Source organism: Erpetoichthys calabaricus, chromosome 7 (assembly GCF_900747795.2).
Source record: "Erpetoichthys calabaricus chromosome 7, fErpCal1.3, whole genome shotgun sequence".
Lineage (NCBI taxonomy): Eukaryota > Metazoa > Chordata > Cladistia > Polypteriformes > Polypteridae > Erpetoichthys > Erpetoichthys calabaricus.
Window position 1 is genome coordinate 54,547,887 of NC_041400.2, and position 15,833 is coordinate 54,563,719.

Genomic DNA, 15,833 nt, shown 5'->3' on the forward strand with positions numbered 1-15,833 from the left:
TTACATTACTTTCCTTTAAAAACTAAACACTTTGCACACTGTACTCAGTTGTGCTTGCATTTTCCTACTTTGTAATACTTACACATACATGACACATACTATATACTGATAGATGGTAGCTTGCACTGAAGTTGTTTACCTTGAATCTTTCACCATCTTTAAGGACAATAAATCCCTCTGTAGGGGTCAAGTCATGTGAAGCATCAGAGCCATTAAGGCCACTGACAAGATATCTCACAGTGACCATCCCAAACGTGCCTTGGGGTGGCTCTCGAATAATGTATAAAGTCGCTGTGCTTTCTCCAAGGTTGAGGGATGTGGGCTCCTTCAGTAGAAAATGATCGCTATTGTTGAAGGAGATCACGCCATGTCCGTCGTCATTAGCAAGAATGGTAACTGTTGCTGTAGATAAGCAATATGTGATGGAAAAAGTTGCAAATGCATAATATAATTAAAAACTTTGCAAATAACTTTGCAGAAACATAAAACAAAATTACATAACAGGATATACTTAGATCATATTAACAAATATGTTATGCTTAAACTATGATTGACTGCGTAAACATAAAAAGGTACTTGCAAAGGTAACTAACAAGGTTATTTACATTATTAACCATTTGATGTGTTGCTACAAAAAGACATTTGTCAATTAATAAATCTTGACCATACAATACCTAAATTAAGCCACAGTGACATCATTCTATTAAGTAAAGTAAAAGAAAACAGATAATAAAAGAGAGAAAAGACTAATAAGTGTACTGCAGTCTTCATCTTAATAATCTAATTGTGATACAAAAAGAAGGAGGAAAAAAAATTAATTCTGTTTCTGCAGAGTACAATATTAGTTAAAACATAATTCATAACGTTTGTGTAAAAAAATATTAATTTGCTTCATTGTCTTTCCAAAATAAAAAAATAGCAAAATAACATTTGAAGGACTTTTACTTTATTATTAGCCAGGAAAAAAATTGTTAGCTCCTCCTTCTCATGGAATAATTTCATTTTGACAAGATTCTTAACCATCTATTATCTAAGCACATTTTTAAGAACAGACAAGAGCCAACCATAAGATGAATATACAGTAAGTCCTAAAGAAAGGCACGCTCTCACACATGCAGGGGCGTAGCTAGAGTTTGTGCCGCTCGCGGTGGGGCGGTGCTTCAATTTACCGCCTGCCAACATATCTGAATATGTTAACCATTTTAAATAGAAAATTAAAATGACATATAGAGACAAATAAAGATAAATTTTGCATAGATTTATTCATATATAGAGAAACAGCAATAATTTTTCACATATAATTATTTATAAGCACCAACTAGACAAGAATATAGTATAGACGCACTGATAAGCCGTGTTCTTATTATTAGTTTAATATAATTACGCTGCGAAAACCAAAACCAGTGTAGTGTACAAGTGTTATGTGGGGATGTTTTCTGTGCAGAGCAAGAACGCATTCGGATTGATAACGAAATGAAAATATACATTTTAAATTAGTTGTTTATCTTCCTAGAAATTCTTATCGGTGTAATGTTTATGTTTATTTTTGTTATTGCCTCATACATTTTAACTGCTGTGTCTGATGCCATCACAGAAGGACAGTCTGAAAATTATTTTTGAAGCATTTGTGGACAAAAATCTGAGAATTTTACTTTTTTCATTCATGAGTGATATTTTTCCGAATCCTGCTGCTTACAAACGAAATGTACTGAGCCTTTTGGCCAATAATGCCACCCCCAAAAATGTGCCACCCGGGGCACCCCTAGTTATGCCACTGCACACATGTCTCAGGCCCATTTAGATTAGCCATAAAACATATCAAGGTTTGGGTTGAAACTGGAGTACCAGAGGAGAGATATTGACAAGGCCAAGAGCTCAACTCACATTCTGTAAGCTATCAGACATACAGTACCTTCAAATCACCATCCAGCCCTTGATTAGATGCCTTTCTAACAATGAAGAATAAAACTAGTAAAAATAAAACTACCACCTCTGATACCCAAGAAGCAATGATGCTAGTACAAAATGACACATTTGGAAGGTCTATTAAAATGTAATATTTGCTTTCAAATATGATTTCTTGATATGTCTTTCATGTAAGGTTAATTGGAGATCCCTCTAAAAGAGAGTGTGAGTATATGCATGAGACTTAACCTGTGATAGGGTTTCACCCTATTCGGTTTGGGTTCCTGACATCTGTCTTATATAAAAAGGTCTATGTAATATTATTATACAATAAACTGCACATCAATTGTTGGAAAGTGTTATTTATATTTTAAATATATTTAAAATTGATTAGATTACCAGTGGTTTGGGCTCCAAGCTCCAGTCCATAAGAAGGATTGACCAAAATCAACTGAAATTTCTCATCTCCCTCTGGTATCATGTCATCAAAAATCATCACTTCAATGAATTTGTACCGCTCTCCATCAACAAAGTGCAAAACCTGGAATTTTTGATATTAGACAGATTGACACAGTTAAAAAAAGGCATTTCAAAATTTATTAGGTTGAAACAGAATTATTATGCCACAAGTACTATCACTCACAAATTTGTAATGTGATAAAACTAACAGTACAATTTACAAGAATAAATAACAAACATTAGTTTGTGTTAGCAAAGAAGGATGTTCATGTAATCAGGGAGAAGTGTAAAATAAATCTTCTTCTTTCTCTTTTGCTTTTCCCCTATACAGAGCTGCCACAGCTTTCTCCTTTCCACCTTGTTCTATTACTGGCCTTCTTCTTATTTCTCCTAATCACCTGCATATCCTTCTCAAAGCATCTGTCTCTTTTTTGGTCTCTCTCCTTCATTCTCCTGGCAACTCCATATCTCAATTTGTGTTTTTCCCCCTAGAGTCTACTCCCATCATCTTCTACGTTTAAACTCCCACTAATGTACACATTTTCTACAAAACTAAATGTTAGTGCCGTTAAGTCTCCTAGTCAGGTCAAGGCCACAAGCTGGATCTCAATTAACTAAACCTATAGGCCTTTAAGGCATTTCCTATGACTCTCTAGTACTTAAGTAAAATAAATAAATATACAGTATAAAATGTCAAATATGAGATTAAACTGACAACAAAGACTGTATTTGACATCCATAATTCTGAGTTACAAATCGGACTGTTTCTTCTTTAGGTTGCAGGATGTTAAACGTGAGCCAATATTCTGACTAACCCAGGGGTTATGGCTTGTTCCTGAAGAGTGACGTGTTTTTCTGTCTCATCCACAGTTAGAAAGTCCCAATCCTCAAGAAGAACTATGACTCAAACTTCACTCTGCCCATCTTTGTTATTTTTCAAATAGATCTTCATACTTCCAAGTCCCATATCTTTAAGATCTGAAGAGAAGCAACTCCATATGATGGGTTTTCACCCTAAAGTGCAGTCCTAACTGCCAGAATTGTGCTTACACACATGCATCACCACTACTTTCAGAAATAAAGAGGGTTTCCCATCAGGGACCTAAACCATTCATTATGTCTTTTTGTTTTCACTTTACAAGGAATGTTTAGCCACTGCCAAATCAGACTTAAAGTTGCATTGCATATGTGCCTTTAAATATCACTGACATCAATTCAATTAGTTATTCCAATATTTTGTTACATGCATTTGATGAAATAAAAAAAATGATCTCTGTTGGTGTAGAATTACTAAGTATCTTGGTACTCAGCACTCATTATCTATAATTAGGGAAGTTAGTAAATAAGATGTGGAGTATGTGAGGAATTAAAACAAGATAACAGAATTATAGCAAACGGAGAAATTCCAAATGGCATTTTGGTTCTTGCAGCATGAGAAGTCAAAACTAGATGATATTACAAGTAAAACCTTCACAGAGAGGTTCACTACTTTGTGCTGTGTTCACCCTGTAATGAACCAGCACCCTCTCCAAGTGTTGTTCCTGCCTTGCACCCAGTGCTTGATGGGATAGACTCCGGCTGCCTTGTGTCTGTATCTGGAAGGAGCTGGTTATGAGAATGGGTGGATGGATGGATGCTGTAGTTATGTACAATGGCAGATATGGAAATACAAGCTACCCTTTGGTAAATTTCACTTGAGGTATCTTCCAGAGTCAGAACTTTCAGACAAATTTGTATAGAGCCTGCATTTTTTATATAAAAAAAATTAATTTTCTCAGCCAGGAATGTTACTTTGCTGTCATTTTTTGTCTGCAGTAATACAATACTCACCTTTATTTCTTTTGGTTGTTATTTTCACAAAAAAAGTCAAGAGGAAACTGTTAGTAACCTGTTGCTTAACACTCTCCCTTCACTACAGGACATATTTTATAAATGCAGTGTCCGCAAGGCCTGGAGCATTGTGCAGGACCCCTTACACCCCTCACATGATCTTTTCACACTTCTGCCATCCAAGAGAAGATACTGCAGCATCAAAGCCAGATCTGCCAGGCTGCAGGAGAGTTTTTACCCCCAAGCTGTTAGACTCCTTAACACCAGGCTGCCCCCTGGGACCATCCACACGGCCTCAACCACCTCTAAAAACAGAACTTTTATACATGCGAGCCACTGTTCTACAAAGACGAGTGTGCAGGAAGAAAAGAACTGAAAATCTCATACTGACCTTTAAGTATTTTGACACTCTTGTTATCCTTCTGCTGTGAAACATTCTTACCTGTCATTGTTTACACGTCTTAAACAACAATTATCATACACTGATAATTTCTGTATTATCTAGATCTATTATTTATTATATTACATATCTTACACATCCATATCGCTGCTACTTCTTTGTCTTGTCTTTGCACAATGTCTTGTCTTGTTTGCATTTTAATTTTAAATTTAAATTTTAATTCTATTTTTAATTTATTATTTGCATGTCATGTTACACTGTGGACCCTGAGCTTCACAATTTCGTCTATCTGTATACTTGTATATGGCTGAGATGACAATAAAGTTCACTTTGACTTTGACTTTGAGAAACACAAATGAGCAGAAATAACAAAGATGTAACATCACAATTTTTTATGGTAGGAAACTCCCAAGGCATATAAATACAACATTATACTGTATTATTTGGATGACATTAATGCACATAATAAATGTAATAAACCTTGTCATTTGCTACCAATTATTTAAGACAAAGCTTCAAATTGAGATTTTTTTAAAAAGAGTGTTTTGTGAGACATACATCTTCATTTTTACTCCTGGTTACTTCTTATGCCTGGATAATTAACGTGCTAAACCCAAGCATTGAGCTTTATTATTCATGTTTACATGCCATTTGTACCAAGGTTTTTGAATAATGCAATATGTCACAGAAAATAATTCCAAAATTGCTCTTTGAAAAAAGCAGCATTCTATTTTCCTGGTTAAGAGCTCAATGAAAAAATCTACCCATCTAGTTTTTAAACCTACTTTTTCCACTACAGGTTCATGGATGGCAGAAGTCAGATCTGGACAGGAAATAAATCCATCACGAAACAGACTCACACAAAATAGGTCATGTTTTGAGTTGTGCATTAACCTACCATGTAGGTCTTTGAGGTATAGGAGGAATTGGAATATCCAGAGAAAACCTCACAGTGACACAGGGAGAACGTGCAAATGCCATACACCGTTAATTAAAACCTACTCCCCTACAACCATGATGCAGAAACACTAACCACTGCATTACTGTTTCACATTCACAGACAAACATCTATGCTATAAAATCAAATGCAACTATCTGTGTGTGTGTGTGTGTGTCCAGTCTCTCCAAGCAACATGATTGGTTATTTTGGCTTTGATGTAATTAGTGGTGGGCTGGCGCCCTGCTCGGGGTTTGTTTCCTGCCCTGCGCCCTGTGTTGGCTGGGATTGGCTCCAGCAGACTCCCGTGACCATGTAGTTAGGATATAGTGGGTTGGATAATGGATGGATGTAATTAGTGAGTTACTGTGGTTGCTCAGTGTTGGACAGGATGACACAGTACTTCAGGGGTGTGAAGTTCAATTCCAGATTGTGATTTTTTTTTTTTTACTTTACAATAAAGGAGTTAAAATGGAACAATTCAATGACAACAAAGTGAATAACATATGGATCAATGTTGAGTCACTAAATACTAACAAAATGCATTCAAAGACAACAAGTATTCACAAAAATATGCTTTCATAGCAGGTTATGGGGACCTGTCTACCAATGGTAGCAGTCAAAAACCAGAAAGGAGGTGAACATAGCACTGCAAAATGATAAGTCTGAGAAGCTGGCTTTACAGGAACACAACTGAGAGCAGAAGCAGCAGGTAAGAGAGGCTTAGATACACAAGGATACAAAGGAAAGGTGCTGGATATGCTCTCATTTATTTAATATGCTAGAATTGAATGATAGCAATATGATTAAAAATGGAGGTTCCTGTATTACTTTCTTATCAATACTTAAGTAATTATTCTTACTGTAGGAGTAACATTAAAGTCAAGTCCCAACTGAGCTTCAAGATTCTGTACATAGAAGAACAAAGAAACATTTCCATAGGTTCCTGCATTTCGATAGGCAACCAACGTCAAACTGGTTTCAGTTTCATTCACTTCAAAACTGCAAATGAAAATAAATATTACATGTTACAATTTCATTATAATTCAGTCATTGAACACATCTAATCTACTCATATTATTCACATAAATTGTGAATTTCCCCTTGGGATTAATAAAGTATCTATCTATCTATCTATCTATCTATCTATCTATCTATCTATCTATCTATCTATCTATCTATCTATCTATCTATCTATCTATCTATCTATCTATCTATCTATCTATCTGATGAATGACTTTTGAGGAAGTAACTTACACATTTTTTTTTAAATTTATGTGGATTTGCATCCAAAAAAAAACTTTCTTGAGATTAAAAGCATATCTAAATTATTATTTGTAGTTTCTTCAGCTGTACCTGGGTGTCCCTAAATACACTCTGGACAAAAATCTAAGCATACACTTTTGGTGGCAACATTCTTTCTTATTACTTGTTGAACAACATGCACCTCATCAATGCCTCCAATTGTTTGCATCCATAGCATTCTCTTTCTTTTAATTATTTATTATGCTAACTATTTTTAGCTTTCATTTGTAAGCTTTAATTTTAACAATAATGCTACTAACATTTTGGGATATAGTGGCTGTTGATTGACTTAGTGATTTAGTGAATTAGTGATTCTTCATTATAACCCCCAATCATAAGATAATATTTTTTTTCTTTCTAACCCCAAAAATTCAAAACTGTTTACATAAAAATAATATTTTTTTACTTTTTTAAGACATTCAAAAACATTCTTGTCTACCACTGTATATTCACAGCACTGAATTTCTTACACTTTTTCATCTCATTAAATATTTACAGTACATAAACATGTTTAGTATTGTCGTTTTTAATGATAATTCACATGTGCTATTTTTTAAAAAAAATTAGTGTAATTTAAACAGTCGCATCTACACTAACATCATCTTTCAGCATTTTCTGCATTATACATACTTAATGCTTTGCCATGCAATGATTCCTCTGACTCCATCACTGGCATCAATAGTTATCTGGGCAACAAGGCCTTGAACATCTGAGAAAGGGACAAAAATACATTTTGATTAAAAGGTTCTTAATTTCCTTGGATTATTTTTAAAATGGTATATAGTGTATGATTATAACATTTAGGTGGAGAAAATATGATCCAATGATTTCTTGTATAAGAAAATGGTATACAAATTACTTTTATTAGATGATCGACATTTAGTGATTAGTGATAACCATGACAATACCCAAAACACTATCAATTTGGGTAAATATTCTGCAAGCTAACTCAAATTATAATTACAGTATATTAAATATCTTATATACTGTATGAACATCTACGCATAGAAGTGTGTGTCTGTCCGGCCCAGAAGTGAAAAGTTGAGTCGGATTTAAGGGCTCCGCCTCCAAGGAAACGGAAAACTTGCTTAGATGCTAATAACAGAAGTAAGGTGAGCACGTCAGCAAAACGAAACCTCAGAAGAAAGACAAAGTCACTTAGCCGCTAACATTGGCAACACAGTATCCCTTTTACTTTTCCTCCCGCCGCTAATACACAAGCAAGGTTAGCACGTCGGCAAAACAAAACCTGAGAAGAAAGACAAAGTTGATTAGCCGCTAACATCAACAACACGGTATCCCTTTTACTTTTCCTCCCACTGGCAATGCACAAGCGATGCGAGCACGTCGGCAAAACGAATCCTTCTAGAAGAGAGATGCCCAGAGTAGTTCCTTTCAATTACCTGACATTTCTATGTTCCAATTTTTTTTCCTGACGATTTCAATAGTTTCTAGGACCCCAGGCTTTTTATAGCATGGGCTTACACAGCTAGTAACATAATAAAGGCAATGAAAGACCAACCATATAATGATTACTGCATATATTATATGCTGCTTTTATATATTCTAATGTATTACAACATTGCAGGGCAGATAACATCTTTATCCCATGGTTTGTGTATATTCCTCCTCAAGTGTTATGTTTGGTGTTAGAGCACAATGTGTTTGGTTTACGTAGCAGCCATAAAGCATCTTCCTTCATAACTTTTCAAAATACCCACTTTATGCCTTAGCTTTCCAGGTTTAGGTTGCTTTTTGGATGCACTATTAGCACTTTGCCTAGGAATGAGAATCTACAAGGGCCAACAAGGCTGCAATCATAATGAATGTGCTATAACAGGGATGTTGTGTGTTTTGGCTCTGTGAGTAGTATAAATGCAAGCCCCAAAAGGCTGATTCCATCATTACATATTAACCATGACAGGCCTGAAGAATAACCCAGTCTTGGATATAGTGTGCAAATGATGTGGCACATATGTCACAGATCTGACATTATAATGTATTCTGCTAGTTTATCCAAATCAGTAGGCTCTATTTCAATTTTGTCACCCTGCAAAATAAAATATTAGCATTTTGAAAACGTAATGTATGCCTGTGATACTGACTTTAGTAAACACATCATTATAGAAAAACATTGTTGGATTAAGGCTGAATAAATAAGACATTAAGTGTTTTTTTGCCTGGTAAACTACTATGTTTCTTCTCCAGTGATGGGCAGTGACATCTCAATACTTAAGAAAAATTCTTAATTCTTTAAACTTACATAAATGTGTTGCCCACAATAATGCCCTATGTAATAAAATCACAACATTTTCACTGTATGTTGATCAACCCAAGCTGGGCCTTATGAGATGCAGCTGCTGTTTTTCACTAAAGCATTGTGGTGTTATTGTATCATTTAATGTAACAGGTTTGCTCCTTAACTCTGTGGTTATATGCAGATGATCTTTTTCTCTGTCTCTATTTATTTCTGCATCAATATGGAGTGTGTAAGTCGAAGTGTGACAGAGGAAAGGAAATATTTCCAGAAACCACACTTCCAGTTATTTCAAAGGAATAAAACTTAAAAAAAAAAACTATTTCTTCTTCTCTGTGTGCAGATAAGAAGCTTTTTTTTAAAAGAAGCCCTAGACCAGGCTGGAAGTCTGCTCTCAGGACTTCCTTTTTGTCGTTTCAGGGTAGTGTCCTGACTTGTTGCTGTGATTAATCAGTTCATTTTCCTTGTAATTGACTTGTGATCTCCTCCACAATTAGCCTCTGTCCATGCCAAATTCATGCTACAGGAAGTAGATGGTCCAGAGTAATTCCTGTTTACATTTTAAAAGAGTGGAAGGATAATGTGCCAGGGGAGCAATGACTGGGTAGCTATTCCTACCCTGTTTCCTACTGGAAAAGTACAGCAAGCATTCTGCAAATGTACCACCCGAGTACAAAGATGAGTATTATTTTGAAGGAGCACGTGATATCTGATACAAATATGTGATCTTTATCTTATGGATGATGCCTCAAAAGTGGGTGACTAAATCACCAGGGTTCTCTATGGGTTGAAGCCCTGGAACAAATATACCTCAACAGAAGCTGGTGGCAAAAGTGTTTAACTGATCGCATTACTGAAATGTTTTCAATTAGTACAATGCTATACAAAATAGAAGGCAGATTATGTGATGAGATGCCAAAGACTAACGTCCAAACACTTTCCCAGTTTGTTTTAAGATGCAATGGAATGCAGTGAAATTAGAAGGACCAGGAAGGAGACCTCAAGGCCAGTAAAGCTAAGACAAGTGGAGCTCTTGCAGCCAGTGTAGAGAAAGCTCCTAACCTCACTGAGAGAAAGTGACAATGTAATGACTCCATTGGAATCCACTCTCCAACCACCGTGTAAGCCAACAGAATATTTGGTGCAAGCAGAGCAGCACGTGTTTCACTGTGTAGTCATTACAGAGGAGTCAGGGAATTTAATCACTGTCTTATTTGCAATATATACATATATATTTATTAAGTTCATTTTAATAAGTCAATCAAAGGCTATGTACTACATGGAAAACAATAGTAATATAGCTGCAAAAAGCATTAAAGCTTTCATATATCATCAGGCTATAACCAGTTGATTAAAAAAGACAGGATATGTAAAATGAACATCTATATATATAATTCACTAAGCCGGAAAACAAGTAGCCACCCATGGAAAGCACGCCGGAAGGGGCGTGGATTCACTAAGCCGCCAACAAGTAAGCCGCCAATGGCACACGCAGGAAGGAACCACGCCCACCAACTCTAAGACCATTGGATTACGACGACAACTCACAGAGCTACGCCCACCAACTTATCAGAACGTAGTTTAAGTTAATTTGTTTTGGTTTCAATAGATGTATTTTTCATATTTTTGATTCTTGTTTTCTTTTTTCAAATCTTCGCGCCCCCCTAGGGGTCCCACCCCACAGATTGAGAACCACTGGATTAGTGCATCTTAATGCCTTTCATTTTAGACAAAACTAAAAATAAACATATAACAAATAATACATTGATTTCAGTCAAGGAAATGTATATCCAGATTGATAATTTTTTTTTAAAAATTATATATTTATTTATATTCTGTCAACTGCTGTTTTTTTAATGACTTTCAAAATTCAATATAAAATCACAATACTTGTTCCTCTTGTTGAAAAAAATCACCTAAATGTAAACTATACAAATATACACTGCTCAAAAAATTAAGGGAACACTTAAATCACACATCAGATTTCGATGAATGAAATATTCAAGATGAAAATCTTTACTGAGTAATACTGTGTAATTTGTTCAGATTTAAATGATGTAACAACAGTTGATGGAAACCAAAATCCCCAAACCATTGAGAGCTGCATTCAACATCACAGTGAAAATCAAAGTCAAAAATTGAAATCACAAGCTGATCCAACTTTAATGAATTCCATCACAGCAACTCATGTTCCTCAGTACTGTGTATGGTCCCTACATACCTGCATGCAGTCCTGTCAACGTCTGGGCATGCACCTGATGAAATGGCGCATGGTGTCCTGGGGGATCTCTAGCCAGACCTGGGTCAGGGCATCAGTGAGCTCCTGGACAGTCTGTGGCACTACTTGGCAGCGTCAGATGCACGATATAACATCCCAGAGGTTCTCAGTTGGATTCAGGTATGGGGAACAAGCAGGCCAGTCAATGGCATCAATGTCTTTGTCATCCAGAAACTGCCTACACAATCTGGCCACATGAGACTGGGCATTGTCCTGCACCAGGAGGAACCCAGAGCCCACTGTACCAGCATAAGATAATGGCTCTGTGGATTTCACTGTGCTACCTAACAGCAGTCTGGGTACCATTGCCTAGTGCATTGATGTCTGTGTGACACTCTAAAGATATTCCTCCCCAGATCATCACTGACCAACCCCCAAACAAGTCATGCTGGATGATGTTGCAGGCTGCACAACATACACCATGGTGCACCAGAGTCTTTCACGTCTGTCACATGGTCTTATTGCGAACCTGCTCTCATCTTTAAAGAGAACAATGTGCCAATGGTGGAGCTGCCAATTTCAGCATTCCCTGGAAAATGGCACTCAAGCTGCATGGTGATTTACTGTAAGCACAGATCCCACTAGACGATGTCGGGTTCTCATGCCACCCTTGTAGAGTCTATTTCTGACAGTTTGGTGAGAAGTATGTACACCAGTAGCCAGCTGGAGGTTATTTTGTAGGGCTCTGGCAGTGCTCTCCTTGTTCCATCTCACACAAAGGAGATGATGCTGGTCCTACTGCTGGGTTAATGCCCTTCTACAGCCTCGTCTAACTCTCCTCATGTAACAGGCCCATCTTCTTGTATCTCCTCTATGCTCTAGAGAGACACAGCAAACATGTGACATCCTGGAGAAGTTGGACTACCTGTGCAAACTAAATCGGCTGTAGGTACCGCCTCATGCTACCAGTAGTAATAAGACACCAGCAAAATGCAAAACTAGAAAAGAATCAGTCAGGAAAGATAAGGAAAGAACAATGATTTGTAGCCACCACCTGCAGAACCATTCCCTTTTTGCGGGTTGCCTTGCTGTTGCCTCTCCAGTGCACCTGTTGGCAATTTCATTTGTGTAAAAGTAGGTGAAGTTGATTCACATTAGCTTATGCTTCCTAACTAGACAGATTGATAACTCTGAAGCTTAACTGACTTGGTTTTAGACTGTGATGATTAAGTGTTCCCTTAATTTTGGAAACTACTTGCTTTCCCAAGGTCTTATCTACAGAACTGTTGTACTTTTTGAAGTCTCCATTAGCAATAGAGGACACTCTAGATAACTAAGTGATGGGTTCCAAATATGTAGGGAATATTTACTGAATTACACTGTAAAGCTACTTTATTCTAATAATTTCAACATGTTAGATTGTCAAGCTGCTAGCATTAATAGTAACAGTAGTATTGTCACCTGTACAGAGTACTGTGAAAGTCTAACTTGAATATCCAAGCAACATACAACATGTTGTCACTTTGTCACATTAAAATGAGATCATGCAAAATCTAAAGGCACCCGAAGCTTTTGACTAGTTTGTACATTTGATACTTTATTTTCATTTTGCTGCCATTGCAGATGTTATTGTTATTTTCCATAATTTGTCTAATTCAGAGATTCTAAAATTATTATTATCAACTACTCTTGTCAAAGTGTTTCAATGAAGCAGCACTCTGAAAATGGATCAATAGACTGTATTTAAAGTAAGCTCAGCTGTCACGCATCTGTGTCTGAGGTTTCCCTTCCGGGATCATCCAAGGTAAGCAATACCACTTTGGGACACAAGGGTGTGCTGTTGCCGACAATATCATCCTCCTTTTTCTCTCACAGCCCTGCGAAACCACCAATGGAGGGTGTTGTGGCGTGGAATTTGGTATTCAAGTTGATAAATATTTTGTAGGTCTTTATTTGTAACTTAGACATTAGTATTATATCATTGATAAGAACAGCAATGGTTTGATGATTAAGAACCCCTCTGCAACCTTCTTAGGACTGAGTCTTTGTAATTTTACGACAGGGTTGGGGGAAGTGCCTAAAACCAGTCTGGCAAGTGATTCTCTGCAGGACTCTCTCAATCAACCCCCGCATAGAAACCAACTACCTAGCTGGCAAGTTTTACCTTAACAAATGGTATTGGGGGCAGGTGTGAAACCATTGTGTCATACCAGAATTCTATTAGTCTACAGTTGCCTGTTTGATTTTAAATTAGAAGCCATTAAGTACCAAAACGCCCTATTGACTCTAGGGGTTTGACAGAGAGTCTATAAATTTGCTTGCTTTACCCCTCCCTCTCTCTCTCTTACACCATCTGAAGAAGGAGCATTTCACAGAGCAAGAACTGAAAAGGGCAACACAACGAAGAGCACAGCTCAGCAACCATATTGAGACAGGCATGCGGCCTTGTTCTGAAGAAAGCTGACCAAAAATGATGCCTTAACTAGAGACATTTTAAGTAAAAAACAAGACTGTGTGCCACCTAAAACTACACATCAGCATGTATCAGGCTGAATGGTTGCCAGTATTCACTTGTACTTTGCTTATTGTTATCATTTATGAATATTATCAATAATACATTATTTAAAGTGTAACTAAACTCAAGCTTCTTTTAGTTCACCTAATAGCCTGAGGTTATAAATGTAGATGAGTTATATGGTACAATACCTTATAAACAGTCTGTGAGACCTGAGGCATTCTGACAAAGGCTACATATTAATAATACAAAAGGGTGAAAGTAAAGTAATATAGAACTCTACCAAGAAAAAACAGTTGGAAACTGATTCCACCCCTTCCTGTCCCCCTGCTATAAAATCGTGATGATCCCGGCATGATGTATCTCATTCTAGAGAGAAATGACTGCGGACCGAAGCTCCTTTCCAAATACTGGCTGTCTGAGAGAGCATTAAACCACTCTGAGTTTGTTTTGCTTTGCTGCTCTTTACTTTCTTATACCTTATTGAATCATCAAGTGCTTGTTTATTTTTGAGTACATTGTGTATATTGAAAGGACTGATCTGATTCATGCCCCAACATTTCATTTTGTGGACTGTGCATTCCTTCAGTCAACAACAAAGTATATTAAATGATGGTGCCTCACGTGTGCTTTTTGTTGTCCATTTTACAAATGCATATTAAGCAGAGGTCATGCAATGAGTTTTAAATATCTGATTTATAGACATTAAAGAGTCATTTATCCATCAATTTATATGCCTACATGTAAATGAGTTTTGTTCGTCTTTTATAACATGCTTATTTATCATTGCTAGCCTTTACATGAGAATTCAGACTTGTATTTGCAGTTAACAGCAAGTCAATCAAACGTTGATGTGATTACAAGTACTTTAGAATACACTTGACTTACCAAGGTAGGGAGAGGCAGCAGATGGATGGTATGTGATCAGCACTGCTGAAGTAATATTTATCAGGAAGATTTCTGGCAATTCAGGCACATCATCCTACAAAAAAATGGGAAAAAATATAACCTTATAAACACTGAAAACATTGTAAAACCTCCAAGGTGAAGATAAGGTGTCTGGTATGAAGGAGTAAGGGTTTAATGCAATGCTAGTCAGGTGACAGGCATGGGTGGGTAAGATCTATCATGGGTTCTAGAATCTTAAATTTGAAAACATTTCCTCACAGAAAAATTAGTAATTTATACAGTCACCATCTTCTTAAGGTAATAATTATTTCATTAGCAGTGTAAGAGAAGTTGAAATAGAGAAATATAAACCACTAGTTAAAAGGCATTCTATTCGTATTAATGTTGGCAGTACTCCACTAACCATAAAAAAGAGTACTATAGTACTGAAATAAGACAGCACATTGCCCTCACATTTTTAAAAGCTAAATATTTTTGTTTTTAAACTTTCGTGGAATAGTACCAAATTGTAACTCTGTATTTATTTAAACATTAAAATGCATTTTTTTTGTGGTTTGAAATCCAACTTGTTTAAAAAAAAAAAGGAAAAAAAAAACAGTACAGTGGTGCAGCAGATACTGTTGTCTCCTAACTGTATAAGACCCACTGTTTCATTGTTAATTGCACTGCCTTCAGTTTGGAGTGTCCGAGAACTTGCTATGTTTAGACTAGTGTTCACATTGGAAATACTCCATTTCATCTCTAGAGTGAAAAGGCCTGCTTTTAGTAGGATTAGTGGGTAAAGATTAGCCTGGTGTGTGTGTCAGTGATAGACTGATGTTATTTTCTGAGCAATGCACCATTGCCGTTAGGATATTCTTCATCTCTCTTGACATGATGAGGAAAAAAGTCAGTGATTTTACACTGAATAAATGCATATGTGGTGTGGAGAGCGGCTGGGGGCAGTACCCAGCCAGGACACCTGGAAGGACGGGGAGAGGGACTACGCCTCCTCTGGACCACGAGAGGGCATCCGCCCTGGTTGGTATGTGGACCACAGGAACAGAGCATGGAAGCTCAACCTTATAGGGTTGTAAATAGTAGTTATGTATAATAAAC

The 15,833-nt window shown here is 36.7% G+C and overlaps 1 protein-coding gene across 1 annotated transcript in view; it reads right to left on the reverse strand.

Annotated features, from left to right (window-relative positions):
- adgrv1 (adhesion G protein-coupled receptor V1) overlaps positions 1-15,833 on the reverse strand; it is a 697,787-nt gene that overhangs the window by 414,721 nt on the left and 267,233 nt on the right. The window contains exons 39-43 of the mRNA XM_051930189.1: positions 14,715-14,808; positions 7,467-7,545; positions 6,395-6,533; positions 2,305-2,446; positions 140-402 (exon numbers count right to left, since the gene is read on the reverse strand). Coding sequence (XP_051786149.1) covers positions 140-402; positions 2,305-2,446; positions 6,395-6,533; positions 7,467-7,545; positions 14,715-14,808 — 717 coding nt within the window. The remainder of the gene's footprint in view (positions 1-139; positions 403-2,304; positions 2,447-6,394; positions 6,534-7,466; positions 7,546-14,714; positions 14,809-15,833) is intronic.